General features: G+C 39.1%; 2 protein-coding genes across 3 annotated transcripts; both read left to right on the top strand.

Annotated features, from left to right (window-relative positions):
* Positions 1 to 1,208: 1,208 nt before the first annotated feature.
* On the top strand, positions 1,209 to 20,020 carry LOC143851935 (ATP-dependent DNA helicase DDM1-like). Of its 2 annotated transcripts, none has more exons than XM_077361444.1 (16): positions 1,209 to 1,341; positions 1,493 to 1,569; positions 1,970 to 2,317; positions 2,413 to 2,496; positions 4,278 to 4,624; positions 4,711 to 4,897; positions 4,986 to 5,161; positions 11,632 to 11,701; positions 11,929 to 12,118; positions 12,302 to 12,406; positions 12,498 to 12,592; positions 12,675 to 12,794; positions 14,366 to 14,485; positions 14,571 to 14,669; positions 14,760 to 14,861; positions 19,400 to 20,020. In XM_077361444.1, the coding sequence occupies exons 2-16, from the start codon at positions 1,501 to 1,503 to the stop codon at positions 19,634 to 19,636; spliced, it is 2,349 nt and encodes a 782-aa protein (XP_077217559.1). In that variant the 5' UTR covers positions 1,209 to 1,341; positions 1,493 to 1,500; the 3' UTR covers positions 19,637 to 20,020. The 2 variants fall into 2 exon arrangements, with proteins under 2 accessions (XP_077217559.1, XP_077217560.1); XM_077361445.1 differs by having other exon boundaries at positions 1,973 to 2,317.
* Positions 20,021 to 20,706: 686 nt separating this feature from the next.
* LOC143852015 (germin-like protein 3-1) lies at positions 20,707 to 21,572 on the top strand. The gene has a single exon (XM_077361524.1). It carries the CDS (start codon positions 20,707 to 20,709, stop codon positions 21,367 to 21,369), a length of 663 nt encoding a protein of 220 aa, XP_077217639.1. The 3' UTR covers positions 21,370 to 21,572.
* The last annotated feature ends 537 nt before the right edge of the window (positions 21,573 to 22,109 follow it).

Genomic DNA, 22,109 nt, shown 5'->3' on the forward strand with positions numbered 1-22,109 from the left:
GAGAGAGAGAGAGAGTGTGAGTGGGCGTGGGAGGGGAATCATTTCCCTTTCCTACTTTTAGTTTGACAAAGATTCTCCTCTCTTGTCTGAGATTCTTCCCTCAGTAAGTGTTTAGAATGGACACTCCAATGGGCAATCAGATTCTTCCCTCTGCCAAGGGATGTGAATTATCCTGGGCGCGGATTTATCATCTCCTTATAGTTTTTACGAAAACTGAAAGGGAAATGATTTTAGCCCTCCCCACTTTTGATTTTAGGTTGCTGGGTTTTTTTTTTTCATGGGAGTTATGTGGGAGAAAAAAATACCCTGGGAGATAGGTGGGAAAAAAAAAGTCCTAGAAGTATCCTGGTGAAATAAAAATCCCATGTTTGGTTGACCGGATTATGGTGGGGAAAAAAAAAACCTTTGTTTGGTTGCTTGAACTGTTGGGTAGAAAAAAAATTCTTCTCAAGCTTATTTTTGGTTCCTGAGTTTATGTTTGTTCCTGGGGTTATCTTGGGATGGGATGAAAAGTCGATCATTACAAAAGTGGGATTAAAAAATTCACCCTACAAATAATCATTACAAGAGTAGGATTATAATAAACCTAGTGCTAAAAGGCAACCAAACATGGGATGGGACCAAAATTTAACTAACTCTCCCACATAACTCCCAGGAACAAAAAAAACCCGGCAACCAAACAGAGAGTTTATACTAAAGTTTCTTGTGTTTTAGTGTTCAAAGGGTTGTCAAAAGGTCCTTTACAGTGGAGTGTTAAAATCATTTTCCAATGGTAATTTGTCAGACCCTTTAGATTTGGACATGTCCAAGGATCATGTGATGATCCAAACCATTCATTTGCTGGACCCGACTTAGCGGACCAATAACAATATCTGTTGGGTGATCTAACCCTTCGATCCTATGGAGATGGTTTTTGTGGCACAGGTATCTAAGTCGGCTCCCAAAAAAAAGAATGGTTTGGATCATGAAACCCATGTGGGCCCCGGGTCATTTTCAAATACTTGCAACCCATCTTTCATAATGAAAAGACAAAAATGCCCTAACTATGTAAAAAATCCATGTCGGTTGAGATTCGAAGGAAAACGGTGACGCAGAGTACTTTTAAAAATGGTATCTTAGTAATTACACGAAGATCAGTGTTCATTTACCTAAAGCAGCATCGCACGAACGGCCCAATTTCCCGCCCAAACGTCCTCTTCTTTTTAGGTCGTCCAAGTCTCCTCTTTCAATTCATTTCAGACACTCTGCTATTCTCTCTCTCTCTCTCTCGTTTTTGTCTGTTGGGCTCAATCGAGGGTTTCTCTTCGTAGTTGCAGGGAATCCAAAAACCCTAAAGCAGAGGTAGAAAATCCCTCGATTTCGTACCATCTCAACTCTCAAGCGATTTCTATTTTGTTTATTTTATTTCTATGCTATTTTTTCTTTTGATGTCTTGCGAGCACCGATTTCATGTTTTAGGGTTTTCTGGTTTTTTTTTTTTTCCATTTGGCAGTACGAGAGATGGAGGCTGAGAACGGGCCAAAGACTGAAGGAACTGCAGATTCGCCAACCTCTGTACTGGAGGACGAGGTTTCCTTCTACATTTTTATTTTTCATTTGTGCTTTTTTAATACGGTGTTGGTGTTGCTCATCTCTATTTTGTCCCCACTTATACACCTTTTGAGTTTCTAGGGTTTTTATATTTTATCCTCAGAGTATTTATTTTCCATCTTAGGGTGTTCGATTTATTTTGGGGAATGATATTCCCCCCTCTGACGGATAAAATCCCCTTTTAACGTTATTCGTTAAGTTTTAAAGGCAAAGAAAAACGTTAAAGGGGTGAATTTATCCTCAAGCAGTGAACCATTCTCACAGAAACCGTTAAAGGAGGGATTTTATCCGTTTAGGGTTGGGGGGATATCATTTCCCTTTATTTTTGCTTTCATTGTTTTCCTCTTATTTTGAAATATTTGGTACTGTATTTTAATAGCAGGGGATCTGCAAAGTGGAAGTTAGTGGCATTCATGAGGAAGAGGTTCTCTCGTTGGATGCGAAGAACAATGATCATCTTATTGTTCCAAAATCCGAAGTTTCAAATGATGACATTCCTCTGTCACTTGATGCGAAGAATGGGGATTCTTCTCTTATATCAAAAGCTATGACTGAAGAAGAGGAGAGATTGCATGCGGCTCGAGAGGAGGAGTCGTCCAGGGTTAAAAGCGAGGAAGGCAAGGTGCCTATTCTGGACGGGGATCGGTTCAGTAAATTAGACGAGCTACTGACACAGACTCAGCTGTACTCAGAGTTTCTTCTTGAAAAGATGGATGACATCACATTTGTAATACCTGGGACTCTTTTATACGATTGCACTTTTTCGTTAGTAGATTAGTTTTCATTCTGTCTGATTATCTAATGCGGGTTCGTATTTTCTAGGATGGAATGGAAACCCAGAAGGAAGAGACTGGGACCGCGAAGAAAAAGGGTCGAAAGAGGAAGGCGGCTTTTCATTATAACACTGTAGGTCTTTATTTTAGTCTTTTTGAATGCCTTTTCTTTCCTCTTGATAATTTGGGTGATATATAACCCTGTGGTTCTTATTGAAAAAGCTGCACTATATGAATATCCTGGTACGTGGATTTTTGAAAAAAGAAAAAAAAAATCAAATGTAGCTACTTCAAGAAATAAAATTGTTGGTTTGTCATTTCATTTTGAAGGACACTTTGTTGCTTTGCGGGAAGTGTGGTTGGTAGCCAGTTGAATCCTTCACATCATATGGTCATTATATGCTGGTGTGGGCTACAGTAGTCATGCATATCCCTGTATGACGAGGAGATAGTCATATTTTAAAGTATTGAGTAAATTTGTCGGTTTGGGTATCAACTTACGAAATCCACATTCATTATACTCATCGTCCATCGACAGCTGTCTTGGGACGATACTTCCTGGTATGATTGTCGACAGGGGAGTGACTTTTGGGTAATGTGCTTGTACAGAGTAAACGTTTCAAAGGTTCTGGTTGTGACATTGAGGGTCAGAGCAGGTACCTTTATTGAGTCCTTGTGGGTGAGACATGTTACAGCTCTAGGCAAATTGAAAAGTTTATCAGGGATTGACCTTGAATGGAAGTAACTTCATCGGAATTTGTGGTCAGTTTGGATTTGCAACCCAGTTGCATTTTGAGTGTAATTTTTATGTAAAATGCAGTCATTATAACGCGACTGGGTTTAACATCCAAGTCGACTGGGGCCTTCATGCATTTTTTTCACATGTTCATCTTGTCCTTGAAAAATGTAAGGGTTTTTTTTTTTTTTTTTTCTCTTTGGAAGAAGTTAGAGATTCCTATTCCAAAAAAAAACAACAACCGAAGTTACAACTTCCACATTCATATTTTTGCCCATGTTGAATGTTTTGCCAATTTTATCTGGGTGAAATTACACATCTCAGGTCTTGTTTATCTAATTCCTTGTGATGTTTGCCACAATCTACTGGATTTATTGGTAAGGAACTAAACTGATGTTTCCCATGAACTTTAATACACACATGGCAGTTAACGTAGGAAATCTTGATGACATGTACTTATTTTTTCTGTTAAATTAAAATTGCCAGTGGAACTTGATATGTGAGTGACTTCCAGAAACACAGATCCGTTGCCAGTATCAATCAGAGCATAGATGCATACAGAATTCATCATTTGATATACTCTAGTAAAATACACTACAAGACTGTAATTTCATTGCTGTGTTGTTTACTAGTGTGACCTGACTATGGAAAGCCAAATTATAGGATATCTTTGTGTCAGCATCCTAGGACAAATTTTTCAATGTTGTCCTTGCTTTCCACCAGCCCTAGTACACTCAACAACGCATGGGCCATGGTAGGACCTTAATGATATTTAATTTCTGGTATTGCATTTTTCTGAATAAGATGCGATCTGAGATCTCTAAATTTGGGCAGCATGTACTTCCTAATTCTTTTGATTTTTTTAATCTCTTCATAATTATCGCTCCTTGCTACAGTTGGAATTGCATGCGGTTTATTTGTGTCTGTTAACTATTTTTCACTTCATGTTATGTTATCTTTTGTCATTCTGGGATTGAGCCTCTAGCTCAATTGGTCAAGGTTCTGTTCTGCAACCTTGAGTTCAGAGGCTCAATCGTAGCTTACCTACCCAAAAAACCTTTTGCCTTTCTTCATTATACTTGGGTTCTGCACTGATATGTTGTTCGTGCACTCACATTTCTTTCTGTCTTTTTCTACTCTTTTGTTCTAACATGTATCTGTGTCCTCTTCTTCTATAGAGGAAGGCGAAAACAGCTGTGGAAGCCATGTTAACAAGATCCCAAGAAGGCACAGCTCCTGAAGATGCTGCCCTTACTGTGGAAGAGAAAGCTGAAAAAGAACAGGCTGAACTGATGCCGTTGTTGACTGGTGGAAAATTGAAGCCCTATCAAATTAAAGGTGTGAAGTGGCTTATCTCATTATGGCAAAATGGGCTTAATGGGATTCTAGCAGATCAAATGGGGCTTGGCAAGACAGTTCAGACGATTGGTTTCCTTGCACATTTGAAAGGGAAGGGTTTAGACGGCCCTTATTTAATTGTAGCTCCTCTATCAACTCTTTCAAATTGGGTAAATGAGTTCTCAAGGTATAATTTCCACTATCCACTTTCTAACTTTCCTATTAGTTACCACATGTCAACCTTTTTTTAATTTCGGGCAGTCTGATTTTCAGGTTTGCTCCGTCAATAAATGTTGTTCTTTACCATGGAGGAAGAAAAGAGAGGAATGAGATAAGGCAGAAGTTTAAGCATAAGGCTATCGGTCCTAAATTTCCAGTTTTTGTTACTTCCTATGAGATTGCAATGAATGATGCAAAACCATTGTCCCTTTATAGTTGGAAATATGTTGTTGTTGATGAGGTAATAATCAAGTGGAATTATAAATTTATTTTTTCATTTTTTATTCTACTGAAGCACGAGCTTACATATTGATATCATTTGGTTCAAGGGTCACCGACTTAAAAATGCAAATTGCAAACTATTGAGAGAACTGAAACGCTTGCATGTTGAGAATAAGCTTCTGCTCACTGGAACACCTTTGCAAAACAATTTGGCTGAGCTTTGGTCGTTGCTGAACTTTCTTTTGCCAGACATCTTCTCGTCCCATGAAGAATTTGAGTCATGGTAAGTATTTTTCTTGCTTATCCATTTTATTATTTGATAATTGAAATTGTTTTTTTTTTATGGCTTGTCCTTTTCATTTTTTTGTTTTCCTTGCTGACCGCCATGTGATTTTGTATAGTTTGTACATTTTTATGTTTCTTTCGATGAAATTGACTCAATGAATTTGCTATCTGGCTAGATGTATCCTTAGTTTTTATGCTAAAAACATATGTGGGCTGCTTGCTGATGTTTTGTCTCTGCAAGTTGGATCTGGAGAAAGGATTGTAGTTTCATTAATTGTGATACGCAAAATCACAAGTTATGTCTATAGCCATGAAAAAGTGATATGAAGATGGCTGTGTTCCCTATGTTGAAAACATGGCTCCTATACTTGCCCAATGTTAGTTGAACTGAGTGAACCATAAAACCGGTAAGTGATTTTGAAAAGGAAAAGTGAAAAAGATGATTTACCCTTGCATCTTTTACCTCATGAGAGGGGAGAGGTTTCCCGGTTGACCGTGGACCGCATTTGGCCAGCCAAATTGTCCTTCAGAGTTGTATTAAGTGGTCAGACTTGGGTTGACACCAGCCTCATGTTGTGATCGAAAACCATCAATGTAATTGGGGTCACACATTTGAAAAGTAACCATGGAACATGGTACTTTTCTAAGTTTGCAATATAATTTAAGGGTGGTTTGTACTTTTTTTAAACAAAAAATTTAAGGGTAGTCTGTACCAAGGTTCTAAATTTCGACCAAATTCCGAAATTTCAGGTTTCGGTCAACCCCGAAACCGAAGTTGGGTAAACTCGAAACGTCACAAAATTTCGGTCGAAACTTCGTTTTCCCTGAAAATTCGGTCTAAAATTTAAGGAAAATCTCCAAAAAATCTGGATTTTATTCTTTATTTAATATTTTACAGAAATTTTGGTAATTTTTTTTCGCAATTTTGTACGAGATAAAATATTATTTTATTTGATTTCGTTAGATTTCGTCCGTGTAAGCCCAATGGTTTCCACCTTGGCATTCCCATCTTATTTTGATGATTCCAATACACAAGTGATTTATGATCACTAATGTGTTTGATTGTTTAAGTTGTAGATCACATTGGTGCTAAGGCAACATTGCTTGGATTGAGGCCAAGAAGATCTCATTGGACCACATCATGAAGGCCAAAGACATCAATATCCAAGACAAATGAAGACTTGAAGAATTCCATTGTAGATCAAGTCATTTTAGATTGTACTGGTCCATACCTAGATTTAGATTTTAAAAGGCATAAATAAGTAATCACACACACACCCTAAATGCTTAAGTGATTGACATTGTGGTGTTCCAACACTTTGGAACCCTCATAACAATCCCAAGTTAATGTAGAGTTGGAAGCCCAAAATCATTATTTGAAAATCTGTTTTTCATAGGCTTCTCGGAACTCCGAGAGATTCCTCGGAGCTCCGAGAAATGGTCCAGTAGACATTTTCCAACTTCTGTGTGTATTCCCGGAACTCCGAGATTTTTCTCGGAACTCCGAGAATTTTCTCGGAACTCCGAGAAATGTTCTCGGAATTCCGAGAACCCTATAACGGTCTGATTTCTAGCCGTTGGGAATTTTCGCCAGAATTACGACAATGCCACTGAACGGTCATATTTGGTTTTTCCTATAAATATGGGTATTCTAAACACTCTAACTATCAATCCTAACACTCTTAAACTACACTTGAACATTCAAAGAGTGAATCAAAGCTTTTCTATGCCTCTCATCTTCTAAGTTTGGGATTTGGATCATAGGCTTATTTGTACATCTTCTACATGTTTGTAAACCCTTGTGAGGGATTGTTTTTTGTTCTTTCCTTCGTCATTCAAGATTGTATTCGGGCGAGTGTTCGGAGAAGCGTAGCCCACTCTCCGTGGTGAAGATCGCCACCAAGGTTAAAGTCGGTTGGAATTTGTAATCGGCACCGATCTTCGCCGAAGTTAAGAAGATCACATAGTGAAGCCATCAACGGGTTTTTGTTGGTGGAGTGGAGTAGGCCTCGCGTTCTGAGGACCGAACCACTTTAAATCTCGGGTGCATTCTTCTCTTATCTTTTGCTCTATATTTGCAAATTGCACTTAGGATTTAACTTGTGTGCTTGAATTTTAATTTGATCTCTTAATTTCCAAAATTGGGTTTGAGTTTTTTTCGAAAGAATTAAAACTTGTTAGAACCTAATTTTCTCACTCCTCATTGTTGCCAATTCGGGACCACCCTTGGAATTTCAGTCCGAAATTTCGGTTTCGGTGAGGAACGAAACGCATTCCAAAACCGAAATTTGAAACCATGGTCTGTACTGTTCCAGTCAGTCTACGGGGAATATGCCGGGCATTCTAGGAGTGCCTGTTACCTATTTTTTCATCCTTCCATTATTTTTTAGGTGTCTTATTATCTCTCCGAAGTTTGACTCATGTCTAATAGGGCCAATGTTCCACACAAAGGGCAAGGTTGAGGCCAATCCCGAGCGACATAGTAGCAAAGCACTCAGGCCACATTGAACCAACACTTGGACATGTTGGTTGAGATTACAATCGTTCTAAACCTCACTTGTGAACATATTAAGCTTTAGTCTCCTAGGAATGCCAAGACCCCTTGGAATACATCATACATAGTCACCCTATCCACAGTGCAAGGCAAATTGAGTAGTCGAGGTTTTGGTCTGCATGAATTCTTTGGAGGCGGGTCAGAACATGAAGAGGAATTTGAACATTATGAGGAGCCAAGATGTTTCTATGACAAGCCCGGGCATCATTTGGTAGGTAGACCAGTGCGATCTTTAGGAAGGTCTAGAGATTTCAGAGTTAGAGTAGATGTTAGGGATTTGAAGCGTCATCTCGACCCTGGTTGATCCCTTGAGTGAGCAGACAACACAAATTGTTCATTTGAGTGGAAAGAGCTTCAAGAAAGTCTTATTTATTACTATGAAATAAAGGGTGCTGCCCTTATTTGGTGGAAACAAATTCAAACTGGGAGAACTCAAAGAAGTCCAAGACTGAGAAGGGCCAAGATGAAGGAAAATACTAAAAGTAAATACTTACCATCCTGGCTGTAGGGCATTTCTTTACCAGAGACTTTTGGGCCTTAACAAGGGGCTAGACCCATGAGGGAATGCATTGAAGAATTTCATCTCTTGATCGCTCATAATTCTATCATTGAAGACATAGGACAACCTATTGCTATATTTATTAACTGGTTGTGATTCTATAACTTAGTCTCCCTTCACACTCTTCTCACGGTTGATGATATCTTCCTGGCACTGAAAATAAAAAAAATGACCTAGTGTTCTATGAAGGGACACTTGCAGAAGCCTCTTGAGCTCAACCAATATAGGTCCCATGGTTAGCCGCCTGAACTCCACTCTTCCTCCTGAGAGCACTGCCATGAGGCCACCTCCAGGTGAGACGAACACTAGTCGTGGACTTCTAGGACTCAAACCACAAAGTACTACATTCAAATGTTTGTTGATTTCAATCGTATTCCAATTTCAAACAGGTTTGGAAGGCACGATCGTAGGTGTATAATGCCAGACCAATCATACGTGCCATGCCTTAGCATAGCCAATAGATGATGAGTATGGAACTAGTGTTGAAGCAAATAGCGCTCCACCCCCCCACCCACACACACACCCACACACACACACACACACAACCACCACTCACACACAAACAAGTTAGTAGTGCTCCACATAATGGGAGGGGTGAGCAAGCTTGGACAAGCATTACAATATGTCCAAGGTCCAATATTGAAATCATTTCAGAGCTCATATTGGAAGGGGATCATGAGGGGGCTGCTTGTATGATCCGTCGCAATGTGATATTTGGCCATACTGGATGGGGATCATGAGGGGGCAGTCTGTATGATCCGTCATAGCGTCATATTCTCTAAGAACCCAAGGACAAATAAATGGTTGAGGGGCACCATTTTTCACTCCATTTTCACGACAGGTGGGAAGCTTTGCTCTAATATCATTGATGGTGGAAGTACTGAGAATTTGTTCTCGCATATGATGATGGATAAGTTGAAGCTGGAAACTAATACACACACTAGCTCGGCCATATAACATCACGTGGATCAAAGGTGTGGGCAAAGTTTTGGTTAAAACCCGATACCTTGTGATTTGGGACGCTTATAAAGACATGGTTTTGTGTGTTGTCACTCAACTCGAGGTTTGTCGTATTTTATTAGGCCGTCCAAGGCAATATGATCGTAAGACCAGCCATGATGGGTATAAAATATGACATGAAAGTTAAGTAAAACCTTGTAAGGTAGGCCCCTAGGCCGTCATAGGATGTGTCGACATCTTTGCTGATAACGAGTAATATTAGCTCAAATCTCTGGAGAGAAAATGTTAGCTCAAAGAAATGGCGTTACCATTATTTATGAGTCAGTATAAATTTGAGGTCACTTGCAACATGTCTAATTTTGAATCTCTTGAGGATAACTATCCTACATATCAATTTTCTGGTCCTACAACGCTACATCTTGATCAGGATGATTTCTCGATTTATCGTACTCGCTTGTGTATCCCTTAGGATACTCTACGCGGGAGCCTTATCCCCGAACATCTTAGTAGAGGGTTTTTTGCGTCTTAGTAGAGGGTAAGCATGCTATTTTGGGCAAGCCAAGACTATTGCCTCCGTGGAACATCGTTACTCTTACCCCGAATTAAAACGTGATGTGATCCATTGTGTGTTGGTGCAGGCGGGTCAATTACTTACGAATCAAACTCAAAACCATAGTTACTAGAAACTTCCTAGTTGAATGAGAAGCTTGCTTCGGAGCCTAAGTTCTTCTCGCTTTCCAAAGTTAGGGGATGCACGCTTCCCACACGCTTCCTTACCGCAGTCTGAAATTTAGTTGCTCTCCTATATTCATTACGATCATCCTTTCATCATTCTCGGCATGAAATCTTCCGAAGTCAGAACTTTTCAAAGTTTCCAATGTATACATCTCTGCAAACAAAGAATCCCAGAAAACCCAAGAAAGGAGTGGGATCCTTATTCCCTCCCCCAATTGCAACATGGGAACCCTTGCTCTTGCCACTTCTCTCCTCTCTCTCAAAACCCTCTTGCCTCTTTGTATGCATCCCTGTTTCTACAACATTTGGACGAGAGGAAGCCCCCTTTCTCTATGAGAGAAAACCTCATTTCTCTTCCTTCGCCAGTCACGAGAAGGCAATTGAAGCTGCAAGACAGATTTGGATGATCACGAGTGATGCGAATGGATGGGTTGAAGCAGGATTGGGGATTTTTTGTCGTCGTCGTCGTCGTCGTTGTTGTTGTTGTTGCTGTTGCTGTTGCTGTAAGCCTGTAACTGTAAATTACACAAATAGAAAAAGCTTTGATTAGTTTAAAGCAATTTGCCAGGTTTGTCTAGTTTCGTACTGCTTCAAAATGAATATAAATCAGATGTTAATCAAATTTTATTCTTCGTTTTATTCTTATTCTTCGTTTTATTTTCAGGTCATGTGACTTAAGTGAAGCGTGTGACTTCACTAACACTAAGGGTATTTTAGTTAATTTTAGCCATTTTGTTTTGATTCTTATTTGAAGTCCTAAGATTAGAAATGAAAAAGAGGCCCACGATCTGTTTTTGTCGGGCAACCCTATTGCTCTGATATTAAAATTGCCCATTCCTGTAATAGAGTAATCAGATATGGATTTTGAAGCCTTTGCTTGCTTGTGCAGCCTTGTTTCCTCTCCTTGTCATTTGGGATTGAGATATATGTGATTTTAGCTAATTGATTAGCTTAAATCTGGCTCTCTGATTTTTCCTGCTTCGATTTTGTTTTATTCATCATATCTGATTCCTTACGGTATGCAGCTCACTAATCATGGTATCGGCTTTGCTTCTCCACTTTTTCCATCTGGTGAAGCACTTTGAATCTAGAATGCTCTTTCATCATATACTTCAGGAGTTCGTGGAGCACAATGGGATTTACTTTTGCTTAATCCCCATGTGTTAGTTGTTTCACTTGCTCATATGCCTCAAATTGATTTGAGTGACTTGATTGAAGTTTTTTTCAGTTCTCAGAAACATCATTGTTAGGATTTTCACATGTGTTAGAATTGGGAAAAGCTAGGAAGTGCAATAATTATGATTCAAGAGTACTGAATGGTAGTTCTTTGGGAATTATAATATGGGGAAGATGATAAAAGCTAGGGTCTGAGATTAAAAAATATAGAGGCAATACATGGTCAAAAGCGACTAATTACCGAATAGATTTTTATTTTGTTGCCAAAAGTTTGGTAGTCTATGGTTCACTACAACTTTCATATGGCTTGGAGTTTCGTTGATCCAAGGAGTCTCCAAATGAAGTTACTTTATATTTGCGCTTTTTTTTCTATTTATCAATTGGTGGTCCGACAAAATGTTTGTGTATCGAAAACTTATGTAGTGGGTGAGTGAATTTAGTACTTCTTTTGCCTTATTTTATAACATAAATTTTCATCGCACAGGTTTGATCTGTCAGGGAAGTGCAACAGTGAGGTCTCGCAGGAAGAGACAGAAGAAAAAAGAAGGGCTCAGGTATGGGCCCTTTCTGTATATCCGTATTTGTATCCAAGGTTTGAAATTTCGGTTTCTGTTTCGGCCTCAGCCGAAAACAAAATTTATTAAAATTTCGGTGTAAATGTTGGTAATTTCGGTATAAATTTAAGATTGGTGCCGGCCGAAATCTGAAATTTGAAACCCTGTTTACATCTTGTGCTTTAGCCATTCCATTTATGCTCTCAGAGGAAAACAGCTATTTGCAGGTGATATCAAAGCTCCATTTAATATTACGTCCATTTCTCCTACGAAGATTGAAGGAGGATGTTGAGCATATGCTTCCTCGGAAAAAGGAAATCATTTTATATGCGAATATGACCGAGCACCAAAAGCAATTTCAGGATTTATTAGTTAACAGGACATTGGAGGATTATTTACGGGAGAGACCAGACAATAGTAAGAATGATATCTTTGTTTAATTGAAATATATCTGCATAGGAGGGAACTATCATTTATAATAAAAATTAGCACTCTCCCGATTCAATCAAAAGCTCTCAGAAAACAAATATATATTAAAATTGAGTTTGCAGCCCTTTATTCTGTCGTATTTTCTGTACTAATGTTAAGTTTGTATTGCAGTAATTGGACGGCCTGGCATGAAAGGAAAGCTGAATAATTTGGTAATTCAGCTTAGGAAGAACTGCAACCATCCCGACCTTCTAGAATCTGATTTTGATGGGTCATGTATGCTCCTTGCAATCCGAGTAACTTTAATTTTAGTAAGTAGGATACACTATCATCCTAATATTTTCTACTTGCTCATGTTGCACTACAGTCTCGTATCCACCTGTTGAACAGTTAGTGGAACAATGTGGCAAATTTCGCTTGCTAGACAGACTATTGGCGAAACTTCTTTCCCGGAAGCATAAAGTATGCTCATGATCTGTTAGTTTATTTGAAAAAAAATATCATTGTTCCATCCTCTCAAAATTGCAAATTGTGTGATTTCCAGGTCCTGGTTTTCTCACAGTGGACTAAGGTTTTGGACATAATCGATTACTATTTTAGTGAGAAAGGGCTTGAAGTTTGTCGAATTGATGGCAGTGTCAAACTCGATGAAAGAAAAAGACAGGTAGGCGAATTTTGCAGGAGAAATATTTCTGGTCGCGTTGCTGTCTTTCCTAGCAAAATATTTGTTTCTCTTTTCTAATTTACGACCAAGTGCTTCCTTTTATTAATTAAATAATGTGATGGTGTTATCCTCAATATAATACATTTTAACACAGTAATGATGGTTTTGATTAACTTTGATTTTTGCGCATTGTTGCACATGTTTTCAGAATTATTTATTGTGAACAGAAACTTCCTTCGTCTTTTTTTGGATCTTGATCAACAATGCTCAACTCCAGCCTCGATACATTCACTTTAGCTAAAGATTTCTTATTGTATCATTAGCTTGGTATGTATTTGATGCGAGCAAACTACTGCTCTACTAGGAATTCACCTTATAGGACCTACTATTGGCATTATCATGATGCTTCCTTCTCAGGTTTGTGCGAATCCTTCCCCTCTTGTATCATCTTTGTTGAACTCTGGACCTTTTTGCCCAAACTTTTCTTAGACGAATATTGTTTTATTACTAACATGTTTTTTATCATCCCAAGATTTCTTTTATTCACAGCATGAAAGCTATTCATTTTTTTCTTTTTCAAGGTTAGAGTGTTTTGCTTATAAGGTCATAGTTGAAAAAATGGATTCTCATTGAATTAATTAGCTGTTTGTTGGTAAGCACTCATTTTGTTCTGTTTAAGAACGTTGATTTTGTTGCAGTACACTTATATAAAAGCTTCCGACTTCCCAAGTGGACAGTGATTATACAGGGAATAGTGTCTGTCATTCATTTTAGCTCATCCAAAATTTCGTTCTAAAATATATTAAGGGCCCGTTTGGATGCCGAGAAGATTTTGTTTTGGATTTCTCACATTTTCAGCTCTTTTTGCATTGTAAATTGGATCCGGATCAAATTCTTGGATTTCCAATTCAGCGACTGACAGTGGAAAAAATCAGATTTACAAATATGCTGTGGAAATAAGTAATTGGAAATCCACAGATGTGGCAGTTTCCTTCACCCTCTTTGCTCCTCAACCTCTCCCCTCCTGTAGGAAGTACCCCCTTCCCTTCTGTCTCCATTAGCATGAGCTGGCAGATCTATTCATTTTGTATACCGTTAACTAACCAACTTCTCCAAAAGCTTAAGCTGTTGGAGAAAGGCGTTATTTATCTTTTATACTTTAACACTCCCCCGCACATGTGGCCCACTCTGCAAACACGTGGCACATGTGGTCCCACTTTGGGCCGACCATCACATGTGAATATTTGCTATCTGGGAGGTTTGAACTCGAGACCTTTGGCTTTGATACCATGTTAACCAACAAACTTCTCCAAAAGCTTAAGCTGTTGGAGAAAGGCGTTATTTATCTTTTATACTTTAACATATACAAAACTCAATTCCAAATCCAAATACAAAATATGAGGTATCCAAACGGGCCCTAAGTACAAGTTTGAGACTCCTATTTCAGAAAGTTTCTTTCCTTTTTCCTCTATCCTTTCCTTTTACCTTTTCCTTTGTTTGTTTTGATTTGTTCATGTAATGGGCAATTGCACCTAAGTAGCTAACACTAAAATTGCTTACATTTTAACCAGATAAAGGAATTTAATGACATAAACAGCGATGTTAGAATATTTCTTCTCAGCACTCGTGCTGGTGGCCTGGGTATCAACCTCACTGCCGCCGATACATGTATTCTATATGACAGTGATTGGGTAATTCAATTTTTTTCTCTAACTCTAGATGCAGGAGAATCCTTGTATTATTCAACTGAATCATTTTATTGCTTGTGAAATCCAGAACCCTCAAATGGACTTGCAAGCCATGGATAGATGCCACCGGATAGGGCAAACCCGCCCTGTTCATGTTTACAGGCTCGCAACATCTCATTCTGTTGAAGTGCGCCACGAATCAGATTTTTTTGTGGTGGTTATTTTTATTTACTTTTTGGTTATTTGAAAGATTCTGACAAAGCAATATCTTCAACAGGGCCGCATGTTGAAGAGAGCTTTTAGTAAATTGAAGCTTGAGCACCTGGTTATTGGGAAAGGACAATTCCAGCAAGAGAGAACCAAATCTAATGCCGCAGAGGTGTGTTTCTTTTGTCTAGATTTTGCTAATTTGACATGTTTTTTTTTTTGAAAGGTTTTTTTATAGTTATTTCATGGTACTATTTTGCTTTCTGTTAGTAATGCAAGAGTGACTTGCTAGCAAATGTGCTTGGGTCTGGAGTGAGGGAAAGGAACCAAGTGTCTTATTTGCTCTGGTTTAACAACTTGTCTAGCCGTGGTTCCCCCTTCCCAAGATAGGCCATTTATTGTTTAGTATCTATTTATCAATCCGATCGTGAGTGCCATAACTTTTTATAAATTCAGGTTATTTGTTTCCAAACTTGTCCTTTTCAAAGCATGTCTGAGGAAGGGTCTTGCATGCCTATCACCGTCAGCTATGCCTGTGGGTCTCGAAAGCTGAAGATGTCTGCTGACGTAGGATGGGTCTTTGGAAGGATTAAAAAAAAAAACAAAAAAAAACAATGGGACTTATTTAGTGGATGAGTGCTGCTAGCAAAACGAGATCCCGTGAAATGACCACATGCGTTTAAGACAAGAAAGTGAGCTCACATCTCTACGGAATGCAAAAATCACGTGAAATGACCATATCAATGGTCATTTTCACCAATGTCTTTACGGGATCGCATTTTAGAAGTGTTTTCCTTAGTGGATAAACACAGTAAAAATGATGAACTGGATGGAATCCAATGGAATTTGTAGAGAACTTCGATAGGACTGATTAGGACTATTTGGGTGTGAATATCAATTTAATGACAAGTTTAACTACCTACGAATTTCAAATCACATCCAAGGCTCATATCTGCTACCTTTGAACTTCAATTTTCTTCTCCGCGTTTCCTCTTTTCATCTCTCCAAACTTTCATTTTTTTTTTACTATAGCGATATTGGGACTGTTCAAGAGATTGAAGGATACCTTTCAAGGAAATGAGATCTGATTTTCGATGAAGTGGAGATTCACTCAAATCAAATTGATCTTCAGTTTCAAATGTATATTTCCAGTCTTTACTTTAGTGATCGAAATAAAAAAACAATAGTTCTTTGGAGCTTTAAAATTTTTGAATCACAAAAACAGGGGAATATCAAGGATGAGAATTAGAGAATAGGAATAAATCACTTTGATATAGAGATAGGAAGAAGAAGAAGATAGTCACCAAGGTATCACACCAAGGTATCCTAGAGCATTGACCGCTATATTTGATCAAGGCATCAGGCCAAGATCAAGGAGGATTCAGAATCCCAGGTTGAACAAGGCAAAATGATAACATATCCTAATTCGATGGCCCTAAGAGTAATAAAAAACAATAGTTCTTGGGAACTTTAAAATATTTGAATCACAAAAACAGGGGAGTATCAAGGATGAGAATAAGAGAATAAGAATAATTCACATAGATATAGAGATAGGAAGAAGAAGAAGATAGTCACCAAGCTATCACACCAAGGTATCGTAGAGCATCACACCGCTATATTTGATCAAGGCATCAGGCCAAGATCAAGGAGGATTCAGAATCCCAGGTTGAACAAGGCAAAATGGGTTTTCTTTCATTCATTTGAATATCATAATTTGATGGCCCTAAGGCTTTTAAAATATGTTGACCTCTCCTCGCAGTTCTAGAGACTTTCCTACACCTAAAACATAAAACATGTGGGCCCCTTTTTAACTTAAACAGTTAGACCCCTAATTCTACAACGTTCCCACGCAAAACCCAACCAAAATAAAAACCCATTCCTCTAAAATATATGACTTAAAGTTGTCTCTACTTAAACATGTCATGGGAATTGGACCCCATCTTTCACTATCAAATCACTTAAGTGATTAAATTGACCTGAAGGAAAAAGGAGACAAGGTCACTGGAATACTCCTAAAGACTTCAATTACTTCTAATACTCTATTGAACTAATGATGGGCCCAGTCATCATATTTAGCCCTCTTGGTGATCTTTGTCATGGATACTTCCCATCATTTGGACTCTGGAGTACTCTACAAGCTGAGCTTACCGTTGTTATCCCCAAACTGCTGGTGTTTGGGCTTTGGAAGCCCAACGCGCCTCTGCGCTGGAAAGTAAACTCTCTCTGGCTCTCTAGGCATATGGGCAAGAAGACCAAAGCACTCATAGGCCCATGCCTGTACGAGAGTCATCAAAATCAATTCAAACTTGCTTAAACAATTCATATCATAAGCAATGAATTAAAAGAGCAAGCAGAACAAATTCAGAATTGAAGAGAGAAGGGTAAGAAGTGTATCGCCCAGATGTACCAGAGCCCGCACATGGACCTCGTCCCTCCTCGAGACAAAACGGCCATATCTCTGATCAGAAAGGCGTAAGCTGCTCCTCCCCAATCATTGTCCGCCAGTCTGTTGATGTGGCGAACTATACTCAAAAAATCCCTGTGGATGGTGTTCCCTGTACTACTGAACAGGGTGCATCCCAGAAGGTACATCACAAAACTCATCGCTAATCGGCGATAGTATCCCTCATCTGGCTCCGCTGGTCTCACTGGCCAGTGATCTAGTATAGACATCCGTAACCTCGGCTAAGAAGCGTATGGAGGCGCCCAAGGCCGGTCCAAGGGATCATGCTCTGGCACTCCCAGAGTCTCTCTGAGCTCCGCCTCCGTAACCTGGAGTCAGCTGGATGGGGATCCCTCCCATCCGAAGTCTTGTCAGCGCTGAGAAAGCCACAGGGGTCATCCCAACCTCTCCGAACTGGAAGTGAAAAGAGTGGGTCGTGTCCCATCATCGCTCAGCCAGAGCCAACACAAAGCCTGCCCCCAAGCCCTCTGAATCTGTGCGGACGACCTTGTCTAATACTGTCCCTTGCACGTACATCTGGGCTCTGACGTGCAAGTTCTCCCATCTCGTCCAGGCATCTCTCACTGACCCTCTCCAGGTCATATCAGGAAGAGCCTGTGCAAAAGATAAGAGGCAAATAAAGAGCAATACTACCTAAATAGGAATAAACATCCCAGCTAAATGCATTCCTAACGCCTAGGAATCTTGAGCGAATTTTGGGATTGTTCCTTCAAATTCATTTTAGCTAAGGTGGTGCGTTGGGACCCCCTGATGAAACAATTCACCAAAGCAAGCCCTCAGGTTTCACTGCAATTGGTTCAGTTACGAATGCGTGCAATGCACATGTTACACTTAATGTTTGACCGTAGTGTTTGAACTGATCAAATTGTAGGTTTAACTCACTCTTTCCACATTTAAAGTTTGAAGGGTGTTTGGGCATTCTTTTTTTTCCTCTCTTTTGGCAATTTGTTCCAATAAAAGCTTTTGCCATTTAGGCGCTCTTTGTTTTAGATTATGACAAGCGATTGTGGAGTCCTCAACCGATTATTGGACTGGAAATTGCACTAAATTTGAGTCCAATAATCGGTTGGGGACTCCACAATTGGTTGTCATAATCTAAAACAAACAGGCCTTTAGTCTCTTGTGATTATAATTGCGTCTTTTGCTAATATCGTCGTTAGGGTGCTCTATATTATTTATCAACTAATTGCTATCCAATAATTATCGTTTTTAAAGTTCCTGCTCCTTTTTTAGTTACTTATGGTATCCATAGCGTGTACATTATTAATGGATTGCTATCAATAATTTCCTTTCAGAAATGATTGATTGGACATTATTAAAAAAAAAAGATTTATTTGGGAACTTATTTGCTAATATGTTTTTGCTTTAGCCCAAATCCACTGCCATGTTGGAAGATACCAGTGACATCCATGAATCATATTTGGCTCAGATCCTTTAGTACCCAAGTTGTACTTTATTTCCACAATGTACAACAGAAACTCTTCTTTTCATATACTTTTTGCATGAACTGAAATATTATACATTTGTATATGCCATTGAAGAGGCCTTTCCTTATCCAAAACAGATTATTTATATCTGATTTACTGTCGACAAATTTGTCAAATTCATTGAATAAAGTACAAGCACCAAATTTTAGTAACCAAGATCAGCCACAAGGAGAGAATAGAAATGTAGAATTTTAGTTCATGCAGAAAGTACAAGGGCCGTTTTGGATACTGTAAAAACTCATTGCATACAATATTTAGGGAAATGACATTCCCACCCACTTTCCGAGCATTTCCACCCTGATTTGTTTGTCGTTTTTTTCTGAAAACAATTTCATATTTAGGAAAAGACACAAAGGTGGTGGAATTGCAGTCATTTTTAGAAAAAATGGCGAACAAAAGTGGGTAGAAGTGCTGGAAAAGGAGGTGGAAATATCATTTCTCATAATCTTATATTGATATGGTTTTGAATGTAAATATGTTTATTTGCAAATAAGGCTTGCAAAGAGGCCTTAAAGCCCTCTTTGTAAATAAGATTAAATTAAAGTAATATTGTTTTCAAAGTAAGAAGGCATCTTAGAGAGGCCTGAACTCATGTTGTATTTCTTTACTTTTGGTATAAAATTTGAGGTGACCACTGTCATTCTCTTCTCACTGTAATTGACTGTATTTTCGTCTTTATCAATATGTGCATTTCGTTTGCTAAAGAAAAGACATGATGCCATTGTAGTCTCTCATTCATGTCTTTTGGGCTTGGTCCAGGAATTGGAGCTTCTTGCATTGCTTCGTGACGAAGAAGACGCAGAAGAGAAGTTTATTCAGATTGATATAAGTGACGGAGAGCTGGACAGGGTTATGGACCGCAGCGACCTAGTTGTGGCAACTGCAGATGATAATAGGAAGGCCACTACAGCTGATCCTCTTCCTCTGAAAGGACCTGGTTGGGAGGTGGTGATACCAGTCAAAAGTGGAGGGATGCTCTCCTCAGTCACTAGCTGAGTATTTGGAAGTACTGGAAAGTATAGACTTGTTTTGGTGGTTATTTTTTGGCGGGGTAGTATTGAAATGCAGAAATTGGCCTTCTGCTGGTTTTGATGGTAAGAGGTTTCAAATTCCATGGGAGTTTTTTTGTGAGAGGAAAATAGTCATTGGCCTCTTATTTTGTATTCAGTACTTCAAAAAGCTATGGAGGCTTTCGGTTCCCCCCCGGTTCTATTCCATGGTGGAAGAGAAAAAATCAGGTTGTAAAGTTGCCTGATTTTTTTTAGATGTTTAATGTATCGAGTCTGACAGGTTTGGTGACTTTGAAGTCCCTGGTCTTGTGGTTAACTTCTGTTGGACTGTGAGGCCACTGATCAAATTGTTTGGCATTGTTCTTTCAAACTCTCTCTGGTTTGGACAATATTCTTCCCCCATTACAAAATTTATACAAATTAAAACATCAAACAATATTCTACCCCCATTACGAATTTAATACAATTTATGTTATTATTATCTAGACCAAAAAAATATAAATTTTTAACATTATAATCTATAGGGTGATGATATTTTAACTCCCCCCTAATGTAAGCATTCGCTCCCCTTTTGATGTGATTTGATGTAAAAATGCGGTAATGAGGGGAGCGCAGGGGGAGTGAAAATATCATCGCCCTAATCTATACAAATTCAATTACTATAACGACCTTATAATTTATACTAATTCTTCATTTTTGTAATTTGTCAGACCCTAATTGGACAAGTCCAAGGATTCAAAATTTATAAAACCTAATCAGATCCTGAAATATGGATCCATATTCAATCCCGGTCGGATCCGTCGGACTGTATAGGCTCCTTGACAGCTCCCTCCCAACAAATAAAAAATAGAAACCAATGTATTCGTGTAAAGATAGGCAATGAGTCTCCCTTTTACAATTTACAAACTTACGTTATTTCCCAACATTTTCTACTACCACACGCTACTCATATCTTCGTGACTTCACTCCAAATCCTCGGCTACCCAAGCTTCATATAACAACACTATATAGAGAAAAAGGGGAGGAGAAAACCCTGAAACTCTCTTAATAAGAAAAATGAGAAACACCTTCTTACCGAAGATCTTACTACCCTTAATTTTACTAATACAAGTAGCACAATCGGACCCTGACCCCCTCCAAGACTTTTGTGTCACCGATGTAGCCACCACCCAACCTTTCTTCTTCAATGGTGCACCCTGCCTGGACCCGGCTCTGGCCATTCCCTCGCACTTCACGACCTCCATTCTATCGAAAGCCGGGAACACTGGAGCCAACCCCTTTGGCTTCAATGTTACCTTAACTAATGCCAAAAACTTGCCTGGCTCTAACACCCAAGGCTTAGCCATGGCTCGGATCGACATTGCCCCAAATGGGCTCGTGCCACCCCATTCGCACCCACGAGCCTCGGAGGTAACTCTTCTTCTTAGTGGCAATCTTCTTGTTGGATTCGTAGATGCTAGTAACCGTCTGTTCACTCAACAGCTTCGAGCTGGTGATTCTTTCGTGTTCCCTAGAGGAATGCTACACTATCTTTACAATCTCAATTCTCTGGCACCGGCTCTTGCCGTGTCCGGTCTTAGTAGCCAAAACCCCGGTGCGCAGCTCTCTCCTCTCGCCAATTTCGTGACGAAGCCGATGATCATCGATGATGTTTTGAAGAAATCATTTCAAATTAGCGCGAAAGATGTTGAGAGGATTCGAAAGAACCTTGGTGGATGATTATATGTTCGTTTAGCATAAGCTAATTTCAATTAAGAACTATGGAAGGCAAAATTTATATTGACTTTCCATGTTACCAAAGTTAACCCTCATCGGTTGGGCCCCACTATGGGTGGGCCATGCCTAGAAAATCTCTAGCCTAACCCTCTCTTGATTTGTGCCGATTGTGGTTTCATCATCATTATTTGTAATAATATGGCCAATCACCAACGCTTGGAATTACTATTTGAGTTCTATCGAGAAAGTCTAGAAATCAGATGGTTTGATCAAAGTGATTTTTAGTGCATTATAAGAAAAAAAAGGTGTAGAATAATGGTAGAGAGACGTGGCAAAACTTTTCCCTCCCAAAGTGGGTATTTACCCCTGATTTTTACCCCTTCCCAAGATCTCCCATCACGCTCATGAACGCCCGGATTATACAAAAACTCATAAGAACCCATTTGTTGAGTGTCCACACCCACACCCACATGCACGTATTTTCTTTTTCCTTTTTTATATACAATGAGGACAGCTCAGTCTATTCCATAATCCAAACCATGATCCTAAACTTATATAAAGAGGGAATGCACATTATGGGAAATGATTTTTAGGGTACACCCTATTTACGTTGTGGCCCAACAAATTAACAGTTTAGATCATCACAGCGACTTCACGGCCACAAGCCATAGAAATGTTAAACAGATGAGTTCTGCAGTCCTACATCGATGTCCCTTGGGGATGCCACCAAAACCATCTGGGTC

This window comes from Tasmannia lanceolata, unplaced genomic scaffold, assembly GCF_043159265.1.
Source record: "Tasmannia lanceolata isolate RefF3 unplaced genomic scaffold, GAP_Taslan_0.1 ptg000018l, whole genome shotgun sequence".
In the NCBI taxonomy this organism is placed as follows: domain Eukaryota; kingdom Viridiplantae; phylum Streptophyta; class Magnoliopsida; order Canellales; family Winteraceae; genus Tasmannia; species Tasmannia lanceolata.

Coding starts and splice junctions, on each gene's coding strand:
- LOC143852015 (XM_077361524.1), top strand. CDS start 20,707: ATGAGAAACACCTTCTTACCGAAGATCTTACTACCCTTAATTTTACTA.
- LOC143851935 (XM_077361444.1), top strand. CDS start 1,501: ATGGAGGCTGAGAACGGGCCAAAGACTGAAGGAACTGCAGATTCGCCA. Junction 1,570..1,969: donor CCTCTGTACTGGAGGACGAG/GTTTCCTTCTAC, acceptor GTATTTTAATAG/CAGGGGATCTGCAAAGTGGA. Junction 11,702..11,928: donor AAGAAAAAAGAAGGGCTCAG/GTATGGGCCCTT, acceptor AGCTATTTGCAG/GTGATATCAAAGCTCCATTT.